Source organism: Arvicanthis niloticus, chromosome 2 (assembly GCF_011762505.2).
Source record: "Arvicanthis niloticus isolate mArvNil1 chromosome 2, mArvNil1.pat.X, whole genome shotgun sequence".
In the NCBI taxonomy this organism is placed as follows: Eukaryota; Metazoa; Chordata; class Mammalia; order Rodentia; family Muridae; genus Arvicanthis; species Arvicanthis niloticus.
The window spans coordinates 12851311-12874462 of record NC_047659.1 but is presented as its reverse complement, the minus strand read 5'-3'; the positions used below and the strand labels follow the sequence as shown (position 1 = coordinate 12874462).

Sequence of the window (23152 nt, the reverse complement as noted above, 5' to 3'; positions counted from 1 at the left end):
ACAGCTGGAGAAGCAACAGGTCCCCACCCTAGCCAACAGACTAACATTTATTCAGGGAGCAAATGGTTCTTGGTAGCTGCAAAGGAAAGAGCCCAAGGCCCAGCTGGTGAATGTAAATTTGAAGTGCAAACTCTGTGCCTTTGGGTATGGTAATTACTCTCTCTGGTTCATCTGTAAAATGGGATGATTCCAGCTCTGCCATAGCCCTAGGGGGAATGGAAGTCAAGCAGTAAGTGATCTAGTGTACACACACACACACACACACACACACTCTTTCACATCCCACCAGACACAAAGAGAGAGAGGGAGATTGAGAGCAAGCATGCCACACATACATTAGGCAAGCTCAGAAAAGGAGTAGGGGGTGTACCAGGGCTGGCACATTCAGCTATAGCATGATAGCATGGTCTGTTCCCTATGAACAGTGGGTCCCATTCTAGAGATATGCAGACAAATACTGTGCAGTCAGTGTGGGCAGGAGGCAAAGCAGCCTAGACTCCCTCTTGCAGATTCAGACACACATTAGCACTTCAAGTTGAGGAATCATGCTTAAAGAAACTTTCTTCCTCTGGCTCACTGGATGCTGCCCAGCCTGCTTGTACAATGGGATTCCCTCAACCCCAGCTCACTTTAACACCTGCAAGATGGGGGAGTCAGGGCTTGGAGAAACAGGACTTTCCCTAATGCCAGCAGTGTATCAGGGCAGTTCCAAGCCTCAACTTCCATTTCTAGGGAAGAAATGGGAAGAAGCAAGAAATCACATACCCAAAGGAACATTTACTTCAACAAGAGGCAATAAAAAGGACTGGAAATCTCAAAAGGAATCTGCTCCAGGCCACTTTGGAAGTGCAGATACTGGGAGACTGGAATTCAGGAAGAGGATGCCAAGCAGACAGATATGCCTCCCTTCCTCCTTTCCTACTTGAAAACTCAGTCCTAGCCATAGGTAAGCATCATGACCTTTCAGCTTCCAGAAAGGGGGCTATATCCCCACAGCAGTAGGTCACACGTCTGAGAAGACTGTATAAAAACAGAGAAACCGGACAAACACAGACACATGACCCATGTGTACCACAGCTCCCATTTGTGGAGCCCAGAAGGAGCAAGGCCAGCTTGAGGGTCATGTGGGTAAAACACTGGCAACTCCCCAGAACACTCAGTGTCCCCATTTTTCTCTTAGAGAGGGGGCTCCTTGAAAGGTCAAGGACTCCAAGAACCACTGGATTCTCTGGAAGAGCTCCTGAGAAACTGTTCCTGGCAGACCCATCCATAATGATGCACATTTTGCTCCCAGCAAGGACAGTGCTTTATTAATTATTCAGAGGACAGTACAATTATGCAAATCTGTGGACAGCCTCTGTCCAACTACTTCCTCCACAGAGAGTGCCTGAGGGGGATGGGAGACCCAGAGCCAGAGCAGTTGTGTGTAGGGGAGCCACTCATCCCACAAAGGAACAACTCCCAATATCCTAGCTAAGATTAAAACTGGTCAAGCCACTAACTTGGAAGACAGACAGACAGACACACACACACACACACACACACACACACACACACACACACGAGACTTGGGAACTGCTTTGAAGAGCAACTCTGAGGACCTTATAACATTTTCCAACACGTCACCCTGCCACTTGAGCCAGCAACACCATTATGCAAGGCTCACTCCTGCAGGTCCTGAAGGCAGGGAATGCATCCAAAGTTCCGTCTTAAAAACATGCTTCTGATGAGAGGGAACACCTCAAGCTAATGTTTACCAAATGATGTTCTGCAGAACACTCCTGCAGATGTCTCCAGCTGTTCCTGGGGTTGGGGTAGGGGCAGGAAGCCCAGGATTAAATAAAGCAGAACTGCTGTTTTTACTGCAGGAGCTCTCAAAGGCTCTAACCTTGAGGTAAAGAAACAAATGTTCCCTGCAGAAGACAACGTGTATTCCCGTATTTAGAATCCTCTGGAACCAATTTTGAAATCACCCCCCACTTATCCCAGACGGCTTTAGGCTAGGAAACCCCTTATCCCCAACCCATTTCCACCAGCAAGAATGTGGTACTCTTTGGAACTTAGTTTGGGAAACATTCTTATGGGCTCAGTATATGGCAGACAGGAGAGCAGGTCCTTTTCCTAGTCTGAAGAGACAGTATATGTCACCAAGTTCCCTGCAGGCAGCAAGCCGCAGGTTCTGAAATACCTTGGAATAGGTTTTTATGACTCCTGTGAAGAACACCAAAGCTACACATCCTAAACTCTAGGGAAAGATGAGACCACTCCAGGTAACCTGGACCAGGCCTAGCCTGTCGCCCACTCGGCAAGCCCTCAGCACTTCACCCCTCTCAGAGACCCAGAGTAAAATGAGCAAAGCTAACTATCCACCAGCACCATATTCTCTGCCCTGTTCCTCCAAGGCAGTCACCAAAGTCAAATCCACTTGGGGAGTGGGGTACTGTGAAATCCAATTACCCAGCACCCAACAGCTACTGTTAATCAGTGTCATCCCAAGAAGACAAGAAACAGGAAGTTACAGACAGGGCCCAACTGTAAGGTAGGAATAGTAGTGGCTCCTAGCCATGTGCTTTGAAAGGATGAAACACAAAGATACTTAACAGACCGAGCATAGCCAATCTTGAGTAGCTACTCAATGGTGGTGGGTGAGCCCATCCCAGTATCAAGAGAAGCCTGCTGTAAAGACAGCAAGGTCACAGAGATCTGTATCCTGCCCAGCTACAATGGTCCATCAAAATCTGCCTAGGAAAGACTTCGCCTGCTGGCCCTACCAAGGTGCTTTTCCTCCAGGAATCTTGGACCTGCTTTACTAAGACAAGGAATTTGAGGCTCAGAGGGAAACAACAGGTGGCACTGGGGCCTCAGACAGGCCTAAGACTCCTCAGCACGTGGTAGTGTGGGAACTATAGGGGTTAGAGTCTGAGGTATGAGGCCAGGACTACAAATTCCAAGATCCTGTCTCTCAAGTCAGATCCCCTTACCCTCTCCCTCACTAACCATTTGTAGGTGAAATGGCACAATCTACCCACTGGCAGCCACACTCCCCCATATAGGCTGTGCTAAAAGAGCTCTCTGGTGAGGGTAAGACACCCCTCCAGCCCTAAAACACTGGCTCGTCCTGCCCCAGGAGCTTTTGACTTAATGGAACTAGGCTAGAATTACATGATTGCCGCTTATCCTGGTAATGGAAGTCACTTCTCTGCACCTCAACTTCACACCTAGAACCAGAGCTGGAGTAAGGAATGAGCCCTGGCAAGGCTCAACACTAGACCTGGAGATAGAGACCCGTGCAGCTCCAGGTCTGCTCTCCCCTCTTTGGGTGCACTCACTGGCTGACTGGGGTCTCAATGCCTGGCCTCATCCAAGCGCCTCCAGGCAGCCCAGTGCACTGACACAACTATGCTTTCCAAACAAAGTGGGGGTCCAGTAGCAAACACCAGTGTGAGAGAGTCACCACAGCAGAAGAGCAAGCGCCCTCTTGACAAGAGTCACGGTTTGCCTCATGGAGACACTTCCATGAGCGCTGGTCTCTTCTTTTTTGACCCTGAGCTTATTTCTAACAAGAGGGCTCCTGGTTTGAGATATTCTTTCAAAAAGCATTATAGCCTTAAAGCAAATGACAGGAACAGATGACGATAAAATCTCAGTTCTGTCTGGGCGCTGGCCAGGGAATGAACTGCCTGAGCAGGGTGCCCCCCTTGGGAGTGACATAAGGCCACTCACACACTGAGCTTTAGTTTTACACATCTGTGAAATGGGAAACAACCTCCCACCACCTTGCTGTGAGGAATCAAAAAACCCAGCACCAGGCATGTCAGATGAGCCACCAGCTGGGTCACACCATTGCCCCTCTAAAGCGGTTCTTAAGTTTGGCAACAGACTTAAGTTGTTGAGTTCTTAAGTTTCTCAGACTTTGAGGAAATAAGCTTACCCATCAAAGAGTGTCACCCAGCAAGTCTCGGATAGGGCCTGAGAACCTGTATTTTATCAGATGACTCTTCCTCTACCTGGAACATCTATGACAAACTCCACCCTAGCCACTTCTGGGACTGAGCTTCCTGACTACCTTCTAGGGGTGGGGAATAGGGTGGGGCCAGGGCTGGAAAGAAGGCATCAAGGGAACAGGAACAGGGGGTGGGACCAGGAACAATCCATTAATAAATCTCCTCCCCAGCCAGAAACAGTAATTGTTGAGGCTTGGCCATTCTTCACGTGCTAACAATCTGCAGCTGCAATGCAACGCTCTGATTATGAATGTCAAAAAGACAGAGCATGAAATTAACTTCCCCTTAGTCAGTGGGCACAGGGAGATGCTACACTAATTCACTGCCCTCAGCATGAAAACTCCCTACGACAACGTCGCATCTTATTAGGGTGTGTGCTACACTGGTATCATCTATATCTTTGCCCAATGTGTTCTTTTACAATCAGGCTGGGCTGACTGTACAATTGAGTAGGACCCTGCTTGTTCAAGACAAAACAGCAGGCAGGAGGGGCTAACAGAGAAGGGGGAGTTGCCAGGGCAGATGAGAGGGCTGAAGAACACCCCAGTTCTCTAGTGGGAGCTTCCCACTAGAAAAGGAGGAGGGAGCCTGAGGTACTACAGCAACTCAGGGTGCAGGTGACAGAGTGGGAGATGTCAGTTACTACACCATAGGCCCCAAGAGATGAGAAAGCTGAACTCACAGCCAGTGCCTGTGACGTTTGCAGGCCCTGCTCCAGCCTGTCCACAAGTCCCAAGATACCCATGAGTGCCAGCAGGTGGTTGGCAAAAGCCTCCCAGGTTGTCTTTTTTGGGGGACACTACAAGGAGCAGGACCTTGAGGCTATCCACTAGCCCATCTCTCAGCATATGCAAAGCTACCCACTAGCAATAGTAAATATTTCCATTCAGGACACAGCACTGTCGGCTGCTTCACACCAGCACCCCCACCCCCCAGAAGCAATGTCAGAAGTCAGAGGCATGCAGGTCTCTTGAGCAGGCAAAAGCATTCTTGGCATGTTGCCAGAAATCAGGATACCCCTCCAGCTTTGGGATCCCTTAGCCTAAGACTGTCCAGAGTCCCCAGGAAGGGGATCAGGCTGGACACTCCCTTCCCTCCTCTCCTGGGATCTCACCCCACTACTTGCCTAGCATAGACAGGACTTGTAGTGTGTAAGTGATGGCTTTCACAAGTCCCTGCATCCCAAGTTCCAAGCAAAGTGTTTAGTGTATGTGCAGAATAGCACATGGGGTGGACATGCCCACGAAGCTCAGACACTAATTCAGGAGGGAATGGGAAAGCGGGCCCTGCAAGGCTAGGAGGGGAAGCTTCCATGCCATGTGCATCACAGAGCCACCTCTGAATCTTTCTTAGGTAAGAGGCACATGGGATGGTGATAAAAGGGGTTACTGAGGAAGACAGCTCATTCACAGCATCCAAGAGACAGATGACAGTGAGTACTGAAGGGGTCTGAGAGCAAGAAGCTAAGCTCTTGATGGGGTCTGGCCATGGCAGCTACCTAGGCTCTGCTTGGGGTAAGGGAAAGTACTCCTTGCATGGGATGAATAGAAAAAGGGCCAGTGTCATTGAAGAAACTCCAGTGAATACACAGAGGGTAGGGCTTAGACATGTCACCTGGGGGCTCTGAGGATGGGAGAGCTTGAGTTCAACCCAGGTCTGCTGCTCATACCGGCTCACAAGGCTCTTACCCAATGGGATGCTATTCAAGTGCCCCCTTCCGGACTCATGGTCAGCAAAAATCTACAACCAGAGCTCCTCTGAGGAAGGGGCATTTTGTCCTTCGCAATCTCAAAGAGAACAGGGCTGACAACTCAGAGTGGGGAGAAGCCAAACACAGGCACCCGGGAAGGCACCATGCCAACCAGGGAGGTACATGGTTTTCCTTCTTGCCTTTTCAGTCTCTCTATGATCTCTAGTTTGCTTCTGTGGTCTTCAAAAATAGCCGTTAATTAGAGCCCAGTAATTAACTTTCTGGTTCAAATAATATTTTGCAAAGGAATTCCATTAAAGAGTCGATTTGCATAGCCTCTGATATGGGGCCTGGAAATAGACAAGGCTACTTAGGGGAGTCCTATGGTACCCACGAGGCTGGCTGTCACTAAGACCTGGGCTCTACTTAGCAAGTGAAGTTGAGAGGGAGTCAAAGGGCTGGGGCTGGGTAAGTTACCCCCAAGAAGTTAGGCAGCTTGTTCACAAAATGAGCCAGCGTGTCCACATGCCCAGACAGAACTACATACACGGATGGGAATGAGCACATAGACACACAGAACACACATACACACACACACACACACACACACACACAGAGAGAGAGAGAGAGAGAGAGAGAGAACAACATACACATATATACAGAAAACTACATACCTGGACACCACAGAGTATATGTAAACACAAAAGAAGAACATGTGGGCTGGGGAAATGGCTCAGTGGTTAAGAGCACTGGCTGCTCTTCCAGAGGTCCTGAGTTCAATTCCCAGCAACTACATGGTGGCTCACAACCATCTGTAATGGGATATGATGCCCTCTTCTGGTATGTGTGGAAACAGGTACAGTGTACTCATATACATAAATAAATGAATCTTTAAAAAAAAAAAAAAGCAGCAAGCACACAATAATACAGTAGCCAGCACTTACTGAGTATTCAGATTGATCATCTGCCTGTATTTGACCTATAAAATCTTAAAACTTTAGATGGTCTAATCCAACACGATGCCAAACTGTTATAAACGTTTTATATACATGCTTATTTTAAATACATATACAAAAATACTTCCATGTCATGAAATACACCTTTCTGAGGACAAATGCACACCTGCAAAATATATTAAAAAGTATGCAGATGTAAGTGTGCTTGTTCAAAGAAAGGCTTACCCAGCCTATGAAACTTCAGCTGGGCAGCCTGGGGCTGATCACTAGTTAATTTCCACCATTCCTTAAAATATTACCCAGCTCAGATCTCTAGAAGGCACACAAGGGAGCTGCGGATATAAAAGGAAGGCAATAAAAATGAGAAAGCAAAAATAAATCGGCTGTTCCATGCATCCAGGTTGCACTCTGTGGCTCCCCTCTCCTCTGGAGATGAGGCTCAGAACCATGCACATGGCTCTGGTTAGGCATGCCTGTGCTCACAAGGCTCCAAGTAAAGCGGCGCACAGGGAGACAGTCTGACTACAAAAGGCCTGGCTGCTGTTACATGGCCTCAGTTTCCCTGGACCTTTCAGCCCCTTCTCTGCCTGCCTACACTGAAGGACAGATGCCCTAAAGATAAGCTTCTTCATAATGATTAGTGGTTTAACAACTAAATCTGATTCCCTTACGTTGGGGGAGGGAGATGGGAAGGAGGAAAAGAGATGAGAACCAGGTGAGCCTTTCTCACCAGGAGTTAATGAATTTCCCATTATAGCTCCTGTAACTTGGAGGGCCCACCCACCCACACAAGGCCTCCCGGTGCTGAGGAAGGCCAGCCTGCAAAGGGCTCTGTGGGAAAATTCAGAACACAAGGACAGAAGGTGATTCTCGAGGAAACAGCACCACTGTCCACCTGACTCAGGAGAGCAGCCAGCACTCAGTCACTAACAAGCAAATTAATGTAAATAAAGAAATGTCGTTTTTCTGTCTCTCCAAAATGAAAGAGAACATTTTAATGACAGGCAACTCATCTCTTAGAGGGTATGAAGAAACGCCGACAGGTGGGCACTCACTCTCAAAGCTCGCTGGCAGGAAATAAGCCATTATTGGATTTTGATATGGTATGTGTGTTTGTCAAAAACTTCAAACTTCATATTCTTTAGCTTAGTAATTCTAAAACATTATCCCATGAGAAAAACAAGAGAGATGCAGACAAAAATGAATACACAAGGCTTTATTAATAAAGAAAGTAACCCTAAAGGCTAGATGATTTAAAGTAAGGATGGCTCACAAGGAGGTGGAACAAAGGGCATTTAGAAATAGAGTTGTAAAACACACAGGAAAGATCTTCGCTCCCAGGCATGGTCGGGAAGAAGGGCCCCTTTCCCAGGGCTCTCGGCTTTGTTCAAGGTCAGCAACCCTCTCCATTTCAACTCAGTTCCTCCTACCAGGAGCAGCAGAGCAGCATCTACAAGCTCTCTAGAATTCTGGAATGATACCACATGAGTGACTGCTGGTCCAACCTACAGATGAGAAAACTGAGGCCTACCAAACAAAATGGCTTCCTCCAACCCATACTTGCTGAAATACTAGTTAGGCTAACCTCTCTCACACAGTATGTTTTAACTGAATCAAATTTTAGAAACATTTAAGAAATGTGTGAGACCCTGTATTAAATGCTAAGGAAACTTCATGAGACAGGAGCTTGTGATTAAATACTGAATGTATGATAGATACCAGTATCTCCATCATAATTTTCATTGTGCTCACTTTGTAGATTTATAAAATGGGGCACCCAAAACCTAAGCAACTCGCTCCAGGGATGGCTTTGAAGCCAAAGCTCACACACACACTCCCACTATACCTAGAAGCTGTCTAAACTGCATCTCCAAGTCACTATTCTTCACTGACCAGTTCAAAAGGAATGCAGACACCACCTGACCTCCCTGTGCTCAGCAGGACAGGGACCAGGGAGCCCAGGCCTGGAGCCAGCACTGAGACTATAAAGACACAGCAACTGCAAAGGCTCTGTCTTCCACCTACCTGTTCTTCACCCAGCTTCCTGCTTCTTCCTCCAAGGATGACCTCACCCCTGGAAATAGAACTCATACCTGACTACTGGGGGCCAGGGGATCCCTGTAACAATCCCCAGCCCTAACTGCCAATTACCTCCCCTCCCTGGTTCTACATACCTGGAATCCCTCCATGAGTAACTTTCAGATATGGAAACTGAGTTCTGCATATTCCCTGGAAAGGACAGTGCAGCTAACTGCACACACACCAGCCTAGTTTAGCTGCACCTGACCACCTGCACTTCCAAGCTAAGTGCTGCACCAGGCCTACTGGCAAAAATGAGGAGGGTTTTGCCACTTCCAAAGTACAGACAGAAGACTGGGGGTGGGGGGTAGCTCACTGAATGTGTAGGGGGCCAGTCACCTAGAAATGGTGTCAGATGACCTCCTAGCTCAGAAGCATCGATAAATGAGCAAGAGACTTGATTCTGGGAAAGCATAGCTACCGAATCTTTTATTGCTTTTACCAACATTAAAACCCACCCTGTAAATGAAGCAGCAACACTTCTGACCTGCAAGAGAAGTGCTATGCCACCACCCTGCACCTGAAAAGCACTCTGGCCAGCACCTCATTTCTGCTACCCAGGAGAGAGAAATGATTACCTGTCTCTGGTGCTTACTGCCAAAGCCTCCAAAGGAGAAATTGGTGTGTGAGAGGCCGGAGATCATGGAGACCAGTTAGGAACCGCCCCTGGAGCCATTTTCAGTAGACCAAGTACAAAGGCTTGGACCTGTCCTATAGCCCTTGAACCCTCCCTCAAGTCCTTGCTGGCCTGACCCAAGCCTCACAAGCAATGGCAGTCCACATCTGGGGCATACTTCCTTCCCAAGAATCTCAAAGATTCCAGCCACGACCTGTCCAACACAGCAGTCACAGAGCACACTGACTAACATGCAGCACCTCTTCAGCAGTCATACAAACTGGACAGAGTCACCCAGTTACACTCAAGGGACTGACTAGATAGCCCTCAACTGTTCATCTACATGGGAGGGTCACTGGGATCAGGGCTCCTGGAAGCCTCTCTTCCCCTTCCCATCCTTGCTCTCCATCCACCCCCTGCTTGGTGTCTCTGTATTTACCCCAGGAGAGGCTCAGCAGTCAGTGGGAGAGCCGTGGAGGGGATTCAACCTCTCCTTGCTCTGTTCCTTCTACTGCACTTGGGCAGCACAACACCCACAAGAATCAAGAGGCACCTCTCCACTCACCCAGGTTTGACCGTGAAATTAGGGGTGGGAGTGGGTTCACCACAGTTGATGGTACTCAACTCCCAAGAATGAGGACTACAGGGACTGCCCCAGAAAAACATCTGCCCATTCACCCAACAGCAACCAGCAGATCTATTCCTGAACAAAGCAACAAATCAAGACTCCAGTCCTGGCAAAGCCCATTTCAGCTTCTAGACTGGGTAAAAGGATTCAAACCCACTCTCCCTGACTATTCAAGGAAAATCTGGGCTCCCTTATGGTACCAGAGAGGCCACCAGGACAAATTGTTTACAGAAAAATTTAAAAAGACAATTCCACACCACAACCAATGACATTCGGCTCCTCTTGCTGCGGTTCACATTTCCAGAAATGGATTTGTAGTTTCACTCTCCAACACGACTCTACATCCCCCCCCTTCCCCTCCCCCTCCCCCCTAACAAGGCTAACCTGAGACCAGGCTGCACAGGAGATTTCCGAGGTCATCTTAGCGAACCCCGGACTCTGCCTAGGGTTGCTAGCCAAGCGCCTGCTGGCTGCATTTTTTTTTTTTTTTTTTTTTTTTTTTTGTGCCGGCTTCCCAGCGGTGGAAGGTAAACACGACATGCATGCCGCTTGCTCTCAAGAGGGCAGATACACTCAGAGACCCGGGCTGCCTGCTCTCTCTCCTGCTCCCGGACAACCGACACATGCACACAAAATGGGGTACGTACACAAGCCCCCGCATACGAGAACAGAGGGTCCGGACCCCTGCCAGGGAAAGCGCAGAGAAGGGCATGTTCTTGGGGGAGACAGCCGGAGGTGGGGGCCGGAGGAGAGGAAGGCAGCAAACCGGGTGGCCTGCCGCCCAGACAGACAATAATAACAAAGATGGGAATGGAGATTTTCAAAGACGCAGTGGCTGCACCCAGCACAGAGCTCTGGCCTGGATGCATCTTCCTGCCAGGGAACGCCTGGTCCCCTGGGGCACCATAGCCATCCGTGAAAGGCTGGGGGTGGGGGGTGGGGGGTCCTGCTTAGGCTGGGCTTGGCAGCCGGGGCGGGAAGCCAGGTGCAGACAGTGGTGGGGATGCACTGAAGAACAGCTCCGGACTGATGGATGTGGAAGGTCTAGTGGTTCTAACTGGGATGTGGGAGGGGTGCCCTGGGGAAGATATTAGGTGTCAGTTAAACGTCACACCACCTTGGGCAGGAGTTAGGATAACTTGGGCTCCTTGCTTGCTGGAACCAAGGAGGAAAGGAAAGACATTATCATTCTACCTGTGCTTCCTGCACGAGAGGTGCCAACTCGCCAATGGTAAAACGGACACAGACCTAGGAAGGCAAATGCCAGTAGCCTAAGATGTTGGGACTGAATGCTGAAAAGCCTCCTTGGAACCTACTGGCTCCTTCACCTCCACGACACGTTCTAACTGGCACAGGAATCCATCACTGTGCTTATGCCTAAGTGGAAAGGTGCCTGTGGCTGACACGACTCAAGGAGGCGAACCAGGGCCCCCAGAGGCTGTGCCCGCCCAGTGCCCCCGCACGGACAGGATGGCTTGCCCTTGCGAGCTGAAGCCTGCACGTTGCCCGTGACTTCAGAGCAGGCTCAACAACCTCCTCTCCTCCCGTCCGCCTCACAAGCCACCTCCCCCTGGAATTTCCACACCTGCTCCTGGCTTGCCCAGAAGGAAGCAGGGAATAGGAGACACCCCTGGGAGCGGGAGGTAGAGGAGGGAAGCAGCTGCCCAGACTGTAGGGGGAAGGCCCATCTTCCCGGGTCTTAGGTTATACCCATCAACCCAGCGCCTGGGCACTGCCTGCTCGGCTCGCCCCAGCCCCCAGCGGAGCACGTGCCCTACTTAGCGCAGATGTGCCCCCTAAGCGGCCCAGCCCCCTGCTCCTCCCCTCCAGATGTTCACCCTTTTCCGCGCCACGAGCGCTGCCGGGTCTGGGCAAAATCCAGCCGAAAATGCCTTTTGTATCGGACACTGAGGGACTCGGTAGGCCGGGGATGGGTCCTGAGGGTGGAGGCGCCACTTCCGTCCCTACCTCCAGGCACCGCACCTCCCGGGAAACAATGCCCACCTCGGACAAACGAGGCAGGACCCCACATGCCCGAGAGGGCACTAGCCACCCGGCCTCACCCCGGACCTCCGGCACCCTCCCAGCTGCGACCGGTGGAGGCAACTAAGGGTGCAGCCCCAGTCCCCCAGCTCGACGGGGGCCCCGTTCCCGGAGTTCCCGGAGGCCGGCGAGGCGTCACTCCCGCGGGAGCGTGCCCTGCCCGGCTCCGGCTTTGTCCCCGCGCCCTCGGGGCGCAGCCGGGGCGGCGGCGGGCTCACCTCTCATTGTCCCCGGCGGCGGCGGCTGCGCTCCGGAACCCGGGCAGGATGTGGCGGAAGCTGTGGTTGCGGTCCAGTTTGGGCTGGCTTTTGGTGCGCTTGATGGAGCCCTTGAGGCGGCGGCTGAGGAAGCCCTGCACGCGGGGCGACAAGAGGGGGAAGGGTAGGCGGGGTTAGCGCGGCGGCGGCGGGCCGGGACCCGCACCCTCGCGGCCCACGGCGGGCCGGGCTCGGCCCCAGCAGCTCGCGGCCCGCGCCGCCGCCCGCCCGCCGACCGAGCGCCGACGGCCCGGCCCGCGCAGCGCGGCCCAGCCCACCCCGCGCCGCCCGCCGGCCGGCCCAGCCCGCCACGTCGCCCCCGCCCCTAAGCCGCCGTTGCCATGGCGACGCTGAGCCGAGTGCCTCCGACCGTGGCCGAGGATGCCCGAGCCCCCCCCACACACACACCCCCTGGCGCACAGAGGGCGGGGCGGCAGGGCTTCGGAGGGGCGGGGAACGGGGGCGGGGGGGGGGGTGACTGACTATTCCCACCAGCAGCCCCTCACCTCACCTTCCTTGCAACCAGGCCACACCCCCAACCTCCAGGAGGATTCCGCACACCCCGCCCCGTCAGACTGTCAGGAGCGATTACTCAAAAGGAAACTAAGGCTGGGAGAGCAGGTCCTCCAACCGGCCAGCGCGCCTACTAGCACTCTGGCCATCTAGACCCCTAAGGCGGACAGACAATGGCTGGATATCAGGATGGAGGGTGAAACATTTGGACCCCCCAAAAAAACCCAATCCCTATGGGTACAGGATCCCCCAGTGTCCCCTTAAGGAGGGGCCCAAGGTGTTGAAGGGTTTACTGCGTGCCCCCAATTTTGGAACACCCGACTCAGAACCATGCATGAATTCACCAGCCAGTGCTGAGCTGAGGCTCCAGCTAAAAGCACCATCCCCAGCCCAGCCCGCCCCACCCAGAGCTTCTGGACTAATGAAGAAACAGGTGAGGAGACAAGCCTCGGTACATGCAGGCTGCACCAGAACGCCCCTGACAGATGATGAGTGGTAGTGGGGCTCAAAGGGCCACAGCTGAGTCTTCTTGGGACAGCTGGCTAGTTTTATGTAAACTTGACACAGGTTAGACATTTGAGAGAAGAATCTTCCAATTAAAAAAAAAATGCCTCCATAAGATCCAGCTGTGGGGCATTTTTTAATTTAAGGATTGATGTGTAAGGACACAGCTATTGTGGGTGGGGCCATCCCTGGGCTGGTGGTCTTGAATTCTATAAAAATGCAGGCTGAGCAAGCCAGTAAGCAGCATCCCTTCATGGCTTCTGCATCAGCTCCTGCCTCCAGGTTCCAACCTTAGATGAGTTCCTGTCCTGATTCCCTCCAATAATGGACTAAGGTATGGAAGTGTGAACTGAATAAACCCTTTCCTCGTCACATTCCTTTGTCATGGTTTCTCATCCTAGCATTAGGAACTCTAAGACACAGGCTCAGAATCTGCAGGCACCTTGAGGGAGAAGAACTGAGAACTGGAACTCCCTGAGGAAGGCTTGTACAGAAGGGGTGCTAGAACCCAGCCACTCAGCCTTGATTCTGGGTGACTCGAGGACAGACGTAAAGGGGTGTTAACTTATTTTGAAATCGGTGTTGTCATTATGATCTGAATTTCGAAGTTTTTCCATCTTAGAAGGGGTGGGGCTGATAGATCTCTGAGTTCAGAAGGTCAGGTGAACATCTGCTGCAGCTCCACCTCTTGGACATGACAACCTCAAAAATTGGCTGAATAATCCTCTTATGTGTCACCAGCACACACAGAAAACACTAGAAAAACCTTACCGACAAACATTATTTGTAGAGAGATGAGACTATCTTCCAAGGACACCCAGCTCCAAAAGCTACTGCCAGAGCTGCTCCCACAGGACACACCCTCTTTTACAATGCCCCAAGCTATCCCTCCTCCTGCCCTTTCCCCTCTACATTTCCTTCCTCCTCAACCTCTCCCAACCATAGCAGACCTCTTCCTGTTGTCACCTGTCAGCATTCCACATGTCCTCCTAGGCCAACTAAAATGCCACCTCACCCAAAGAGCTTCCCAGGTAGTAGTGTCCAAACACACCTGTCCCCTGTAGCCCACGTCCAGGTTTCAAACTCGGTGCAGCTCAGTAAATACCTCCTGATTTAAGGGACCTTTCTTCAAAGATGTAATCCAGGCAAGACAATGCAGACTAAAGAAGGCCATAGCTCCTATGAGATGGCAAGCAGGCAAGGGCCTAAATCTCCATGTAAACCCTGGGCTCTCCCACCTCAGCCCTTCCTGAGGAGTCTCCCCAGCAGGCTTGGATTTTTCTTGGTTTTCATTTTCTGCACTGATGAAAACTTCACAGATTGCACTCTTATGGTACAAAGAACCACAAAGCTCATTTCACAGGTTGTGGGGCCCATGCTATAGCAATATTGTCAGCTTGATCCTATTTCTGAGTGGAGAAGAAGAAGGAGGGGGAAGAAGAGGAGGAGGAGGAGGAAGGAAGAAGAAGAAAGAAGAGGGAGGGGAGGAGGAGAGGGTGTAGTGGGATATTTTTGCCACAAGTTTGGAAGAGCTAAGGTGGGAGGAGTAAGGAGAGGAAGAGGAGAAGGAAGAGGAGGAGCTAGGAGGGAGAGGGAGGGAGGGAGGGAGGGAGGGAGGGAGAGAGAGAGAGAGAGAGAGAGAGAGAGAGAGAGAGAGAGAGAGACATGGAAGCGGATGTGCACCTGTCTCTAGCAGTCAAAGGCAGTTGACGTATCTAGGTTGGGTACTGGGTTATACTCTGATTGTGTGGACACCTTGTTATTGAATATTGGTATTGGGTTATACTCTGATTGTGTGGACACCTTGTTATTGAGTATTGGTATTGGGTTTTACTCTGATTGTGTGGACACCTTGTTATTGAGTATTGGTATTGGGTTTTACTCTGATTGTGTGGACACCTTGTTATTGAGTATTGGTATTGGGTTATACTCTGATTGTGTGGACACCTTGTTATTGAGCATTACCAAATGTGTAAAGCTACTGGTTAATCTTTAAGCCTTAGAGTCTCACTTCTACGGGCCAGCATGGATGGTGGGATGGTCTGGGCTAAGCCCAGCCTTGTGGAGACAGCGAAGATTGGCAGAGCCATCTCCCACACTGGTGTCTCGTGGGTGGCAGGGCCGGTGTCTCTGACCCCATGAGCAGACGGCCTGAGCTGAGCAGCAGCGGTACGCCACCTTCACTCCTGGCCACAGGCCTAGGCTAGTCAGGAACATGGCGGCTGGTTAAGAAAAGCCAGATTGAATGCCACTGTTTTAAATGTCTCCCACAACAAGAGGGAGAGGGGATAAGGGGAGAGGGGGAAGGGGAGAGGAAGAAGAGGAAGAAGAGGAGGAGGAAGAGGAGGAAGAAGAGGAGGAGGACAAAGAGGAGGAGGAGGAAGAGGAAGAAGAAGAAGAGGAGGAGGAAGAGGAGGAGGAGGAGGAGGAGGAAGAATTATTCTCCCTCTAGAAGAATGGGTTTGATCTCGCCACTTTCCAGCATTTCTCCTCACCAGGCTCAAATACCAGGTGACAGACATCTGTAACTTCCTTTTGAAAATCAATGCTACCTGCTACCTGCCTGACCCAAGCTGCAACGACCTCGGAGATCAGTACTCTAAGAGCCGGGTATACTAGAGAGCCATGGGCACTATGAGGTGACAGGACAGGGCGACGAGTATTATCTACATTTCCAAGAGGTCTAGAAGGTCAGACCACGGGGAGATTCTTCAGGGAACCATCGAGAACCCCTGTTAATCCCCAAGGTACCACAATCAACCCTACAGATCTTGTGTCCCAGCTCAGAGTCCCACATATAATAAATACCCCTCATCCTAGGAGGATGAGGCCATGGCCTCATGGCCAACAAGCTGTATTACTGAGGGTGACAAAGGGGTTTTCCCAAGATCAAAGGCCCCAAGCTGCATTCCTGTGCTCTGCCTCGATTCACAGTTTACTGTCCTTCACAAGGCTAGGGAATCAGGTGGTTTGTCCCTGGCCCCAGATGAAAGGGGACAGACGAGCCTTTTCTCTTGTCCCTTCATGGGATCAGCTACAGCCAGAATTCATGAAGAGTGGCTGGCTGATTGGTCCTCAAGCCAGGAAGTTATGCTAGATCCAAGGCAAAGGGCTGGGAGGTGGCTCAGTGGTAGACTGCTAGCTAGTGAATTTGATGCCAGCACTGAGAAAAACAAAAAACAAAAACAAAGACCCAAGCCAACCTTTAACTCGGTGGCACCAGACAAGGTTCCTGCTCCTTCTAGCTACGAGCTGTGGCACATATCATTGATCCCAGCACTCCAGGGGCAGAAGTCAGCAGATCTTCATGAGTTTGAGGTCAGCCTGATCTAGTGAGTCCCTGGCCAGCCAGGGCTTATGTAGTGAGACCCTGCCTCAAAAAACAAACAGTTCCTTATTTCAGTAGAACAGAGTTCCTGACATCCACTTTGGGGCTGTGCTGGAGCATAGTGACAACCAGTGGCTAAGAACCGAGAGGTGCAAGTAGGCACATAGGCCTTAAACTGAGCTCTACCGGACCCTAGCTTGTGTCAGAGTTGGTAGGCAAGACCTGTCACCTCACTGTGAAATGAGTTGGGGAAGGACATGCAGTGAGTATTAAACAGGACACATAAAGCTGATCAGAGTTTAGGTTTGGTGTGTAGGACAGAATATCCAACAAAAGCCAAATCTACCAGCACAAGGAGCCTACTCAAATACAAAGGTTTCATTTAAAAATCTGCAGCCTGTAATAGCATATGCCAGGGCTAGCTCATCTGTGAGGGCTAGCCGTGCTTTCAATAATCACTCCATAATCTCTCCTTTGTCTGCCCCCACAGCAAACCTGCCCTCCCCAACCCTGTAGGCACACGCGCACACACACAGACACACAGACACACAGACACACACATCTGCTTTCTCACATGTTCTTTCTCCCTACACACAAGGGATCTGCACTTGTTAATTCTCCCCTGGGGCACCTCAGGCTTTTTCTAAGTGCCTGGGTTCAAATCTCTTTGTTCATTTGTTTACTAAGAAGAGTCTCAGCACCAAACTGGCCCTGAACTCACGTGGAGGCCCTCAGCCTCTGGAAAACTGTAAGATTACAGGAACTGCACCTTCACACTTACTTTCTGGGATCAATTTTTTTCAGTGGGGGGGGGGGCAGGGGTTGATGAGACATGGTTTCATGTAGCCCAGGCTGGCCCCCAAACTCCTAATCCTTTTATCTCCTTCCATGTGCTGGGATCACAGACATGCAACACCATGTCTGATCTGGATTCCAATCCTAAATCAGACAACCTGTGCACAAATTACACACCCTTTCTGAGCCTCGGGTATCTGTAAAACAGGTTAATGATGGAACCTACTATACAAGATGATGGGAAGGATTACTGTTAGGTATGAGTTGTAAGTCAGCAAATACCTAAGCAAGCACATGCTTTGCTGTCACTATTACTGAGACTAGCTCTAGTACCTAGCCAACTGTCCCAAGGTGTGAGTGACCAATAGAGGCAGGAGTCTGCCTGGGCCTCTGAGGAGTCTGCAGGCTACCTAGCAGTGGGGACAGAGCCATGAATGAAGCTGTGTGCAATATGACCCTGGAGCCACAGAGTAACATCCAGTTTAGAAGTTTTGAACCCTTTTAGTGCTTTCTTCTGAAGCAACCTCAGAGACTCCCCATGTGCACAGTGTGCAGGCCGCAGGGCTGCTAGGCTGCTCGGGTGAGGCCAAAGCTTTCATCCAGGGAGCAGGGACTGAAGTGTAAAGCACAGCGGGCAGCCTGACAGTCCACCATCCACTGGGACGGAGTCTGCTCCACCCCTGTGGGGCACTGGCCTCCATTAACACAGCAGGCAGCTGTGCATTACATTGGGCCCAAATAAGGCCCCGGGGCTTTCAGACAAGGCTGCTTGTTACCAGTTCTTGCCTTTGTGAATGTCCCCCACCTAAAAGGACATAACCATTCCCAGCTGGCCCCCACTTTACCACTGGCTAAGACCCAGGACAGACCAGAGTGAAGAACATAGTGTGTCTGGCTGTAAGGAGTTGCCAGGCATCCCACACACACACACCCCATCCCTATACCTCAGTTGTAGCCATTCTGTCTTAACATCTGGCCCACCCCTGCTCTTCTCTGGAAGGCTCTCCAGCAGCGCTCAGACACTTTCAGAATTCCAGACGGGTGATTTCTTCATTCACCCATTTCAATCAATTCCAAGTGATGATGAGGAGAAGGATAAATGATGGGTTATTGAGCAAGCAAGCTCCTGTTTTGCCAAGTTGCTGTGTCCGTGAAAACGCAGAGCGCATCTTTCAGCAGGGGGTGGGGGGTGAGCCAGCCGCAGAGGCTCAAGGCCTCAGCTAAGAGTCCTTGGGGAAACGTGGGCTCCAGTTTCAGAACGTTAGGTTTTCAGAATGGGAAGTGGAAGCTAGGAGAGATTAAGATACTTGCTCCAAGTAGCTAGGTTGTTATGTGGCAGAGCTAGGACTAGGAGAGTTCTGAAATGTGGGGTGAGCAAAGAGGGGACCTCCTTTCTTATAGAGACAACTCATATACACAGGACTCACAAGTGACTTGAAGGCTCAGGGAGTCTTGACCTGTCTGATCCTCCCATGCACTGTGCTCTGGAGAACGACAGGTATGCATGCCACACCACCCTGAGAGCTCCTTGTCACCAAGGGACTCCACACTGCTATATCTCCTACCGTGTGATGTACTGGGCCCAGGCCTAGTAGACAGCAAGTACTCAGTCAAGAGCAACCTTCTCCTCGCCTCACCCAGTCCAGCCTTCATCGCCTTTTCCCCTTCCTGAAGACTGATCCTGGGCCACTGCAGATGTGCAAATGACCTGGCCTACCTCTGCCTTTCTTTATCTGTTCACCCTGGGATGCTAAAACAGTGCTCAGGATGCAGGTAGAAAACCCCATGGATCCACACTGGGTGGACCCATGCTCTACCCATGCCAGTTTTAAAAGTCCAAACCCAAACAGGAAAGCTTCAGGGAAAGAGGCTGTTTTCACGGACATCTCTCTCAATACCATTTTTGGACTCTGTCTGAATGCCAAGGACACATCTAAGTAAGCAAGACCGATAAGGCAGGGGAAGATCCCAGACAGATATTGCTACCCCTCGCTCCCAGGAGAGAAGAGATGCTGGGCACACAGGCAGGCAGGCTGGGGCAGGTGCTGGGAAGGCAAGAGACTTATTTCCTAGGTGGATAGGTGAGAACAATAGACCCACAGAAGGTGGCCACACTTGTCTAGAATAACCGAGTTTCAGCACCAAGCTTCCAGACTCTCCGGGAGGCTGCACTTCCTCTTCCTAAGCCTCAGTCTTCCCATGGGAAACATGGGGAGCTGAGTGAGTGAGCATTTCCCAAGCTGGCACCTGCCAAGTCTATGAAGTTAAGATCAGTGACCAGCTGGGTTGCCTGGCTCTCCCAGGCTTGGCACTAAGTACCAGAGAATGCTCTGGCTTTGCCCATGTTCTTCAGATGTGCCAGTCCTCCGGTCCTCCTCCACCATCAAAGGTGATCCAAGCTAGGGAGAGGCTCACTAAGAAAATGATGGCATGGTGGCAGGTGAAAAGGAAGAGGCATTTTAAGCTGGGACCAACAGCTGGTGCCTTTCTGAAGGCCACCCACTTGTGGGCCACCTTATGCCACAGATCCCCCTCTGACACATGCCAGTATTCCTTTAAACATGAAAGACCTTCATAGCCAACATAGGACCATAGGCTATGAGGTGTCCCAAAAGAGGCTGGGACATTCAAGTATAAACTCTTGTCTTAAAATACTGAGTGTACAAAACTATTGGCACACTTATAATCCCAGCATGGAGGAGGATGTGTGGGAGGATCCTGAGGTGGAGGCCAACCTGGGCTACTGAATGAGACCCTGTCTCATATAAACATCCTGGTCAGAAAATTGCACATAAACACATTCTCACATGGAGAAATATACAAGGCTGAAACCATATTCAGGTTCAAGGACAGGCACGCCAACAATGCCCACACAAAAGATACAGCCACAAAAGAAGGCAAGCAGAACACACATCTCCTCGGTAGCACCATGCTCACAGCTGCACAAGTATATACTTGGGGGATCCAGTTCCTCCTTCTAGATCCCTCTGCCCAGGCTGGGCCTCCCCAATGCCCTGTATGGTCCCTCTGTAGACATTTCTACCTATAAATGAATGCGTTTAATGCCTCCTACACACACTGGGCTATAAAGCCCCAGAGCAGGGGCTGCAACAGTCTGGCAAGTGAATTAGTATCTGTGATACAAAAGAAGACTTTATAAAAGAATCCAACGTAAGAGTAATCCTGGTGGACTGACCAGAGGAGACAGCTTTTGAGACATTTTAGAAGTACTAAAGATGAGATACAGGCTGGTCTGCTGAGAGCGGCCACAAGGGCAGTGCAGGCAGACTCTGGGCTCAGGATGTGGTGTGGGGCAGGACAGCAGTGAGTCTGCCTGCTCCTGGAGACCCCTGCCAAGCTACAGGGCCTCCTGGCTTCCAAATTCCACACCAGCAACCCACCCTGGGCTTGTGATACATCATGAGGACATGCAAGGCAAGGGTACCTTAAGAAACCGAAGAGAAGCAGGTGGGGATGACTGGTATGATGGGGGAGTGTGCCCAAGAAACTCTGAAAGGGTCCATAAGCATGGCCCTCTGACACTTCCCCCAGGCCTGAGCAAACATCCACACGGAAATCAGACATGCCTCTCTCAGGTCTCAGGCACAGCTATGACAACAGAGAGCAGCCAGGGAGTGACACATTGTCCCATAAAGCCCCAGGCCTGTGGACACTGACTTTAACTAACACTCAAGTACCTCAGAAGCCTGGAAGCCACACTTCTAGGCAGACCCTAGGCTGAAGTTTCGGGAACTCCACTCCACCAGGGTGCCTCCCTTTGCATTAGCCTCTCATCCTGGTCCCCCAGCCTCAGGGCTGAAATCCCATGGCCAGGCTGGTGATCTAGTGAATCACAGACCTTCCTCCTCCTGGGTGAGCAAATGCTCTTGACAGAGGTGACCCAGCAGAGTGACCTGGACCCCATTCTCAGCACCCCTGGTAATATGACAGGAACTGACCCAGCACATGCAATTCACAAAGCTTCCACCAGGTCCTTTGCTAAAGCTTTTCACGACTCCTTTGATCCTCACAACCCACTACACAGATGGGAAATTAGACGCTCAGAAAGGATAAAACCTTGCATAGGATCCCACAGCCAAGGAGTGGCAGTGTTGAGTTCAGCCTGTGTAGACCACTCCACAACCAACCATGAGGCCCTGAACAAGCACCTTAGCCATTCTGTGACTCGGTTTCTGCAATGAAAAGGTTGTTCTAGAAGCTAGCTAACCTCTAAATCCTGTTTCTTGGCACACTCCCCCACCATACCAGTGGGAATTCATTTGCTGTGATAACAAATGAAAGAGACATTTTGGGAACAGTGGCTAACCTAAAGATGGCCAGATAGTCCTAGCCTCCCAGTCACCCATCAGTCTGGGCTAGCCCCAGAGCAAGGCAGGGAAATCAATGGGAACAACCCAGGGGACCTCTGACTTGAGCAGCAAGAAAGCCAAGCTGCAAGGGCAGCTACACCCCTAAGCTCTGGGGGCGCGGGGGTGGGGGGGAGCATGGCTAAGTGCCTTTTCACTAGGAAAGCAGACACAGTTGGAGATGGCACTACAGGCAATTGTCCTCCTATAACCTGGCAGTTGCAGGTCACACTGACCTGGAAGTCATGGCCTCAGAAGGATCAGAGGCAGAGACAAAGTCTAGGCAAGGGCTGATGTTCTGCTGGGGCTCCTAGGAGCTGGCTGACCAGCCAGACCTTTCATCTCAGAGTTGATAGTCACAATGGCCTCAGACATAGGATGAACGAAGGGCTCTCAGATTTGAGGAGGTGGCTGCTCCCCACTTCATCCCCATATCTCCATCTAATTAATTTGCTTCCTACTGTCCCTCCCCCAACTCCCCCTCACTTCACCAGCCCCTAGCAGGTGCCCACAGCAGGCACTGAGGGTTCCAAGAAATCAGAAGCCAGTCCTGCCCTTGAGAAGGTCACAACTGAGAAGGTCACAGTCAGCTGTAGAAGAGAGGCACATAGCGGAGCGGATCGTTAGTGACCGAGTGGAGAAGAGGAAGGACTTGAAGACATATCCTGAAGCTGGGGAGGGAATGCCTGCCCAGGAAGGCCAAAGCAAGGGATGGAAGGGTGGCAAAAAGATCAACCAGTCCAAAGGCAGAGTCTGAGGCAGGCCTGAGAGGCCCTGGATGCCCACATGCCAGGCTGGAGAAATGGATCCACCCACTCCCACTAGAGGCCATCTAAGGCACTAGGGCAGAGCATGTTCTCTAAGATGTTCTGTAAGCAATTCCACAGGCAGTTATTCGTCAAGATGTTAGACTTGTGTAGGAAACAGATGTCAGTAACTGCCACCTCCACAGAAGGCCTCCTGGCTTCAGAAACAATTCCTGCCCAAGAACTCACAGGTAATTATATCTGTCATCCAACCCCGGTGCCACGTGATCACGTTGTATTCAGAGCAGGAAAAAGTGAGGAAACCAGGGTGGGGGGGGTAGGGGTGGGAGAGTGGGGGTAGAGGGGGGATGGGGATGTGGCTCTGTTGTTGCAGTGCTTGCCCAGCTTACACAGAGCCTTGAGCTTGATCCCCAACACTGCATGATGGTGTGTGCCTGTCCTTTTAGCACTTAAGAGGTGAGACCGAAGACCCAAAGCCCAAGGCCTGTCTAAAAAAACAGAAGGGGGCATGGGACTTGGGAGATGTCTATCAGTAAAGCATATGCCACACAAGAATGAGAACCTAACTTTAATCCCTAGAAGCCATGGGAGGAAGAAAAAGAAAA

The 23152-nt window shown here is 51.0% G+C and overlaps 1 protein-coding gene across 8 annotated transcripts in view; it reads right to left on the bottom strand.

Moving 5' to 3' along the window:
• The window catches only part of Dab2ip (DAB2 interacting protein), a 173477-nt gene that overhangs the window by 56742 nt on the left and 93583 nt on the right, over positions 1-23152 (bottom strand). For all 8 annotated transcript variants that reach the window (XM_076928597.1, XM_034494957.3, XM_076928595.1 and 5 more), the window contains exon 3: positions 12235-12368. In XM_076928597.1, the coding sequence (XP_076784712.1) occupies positions 12235-12368 (134 nt within the window). The remainder of the gene's footprint in view (positions 1-12234; positions 12369-23152) is intronic.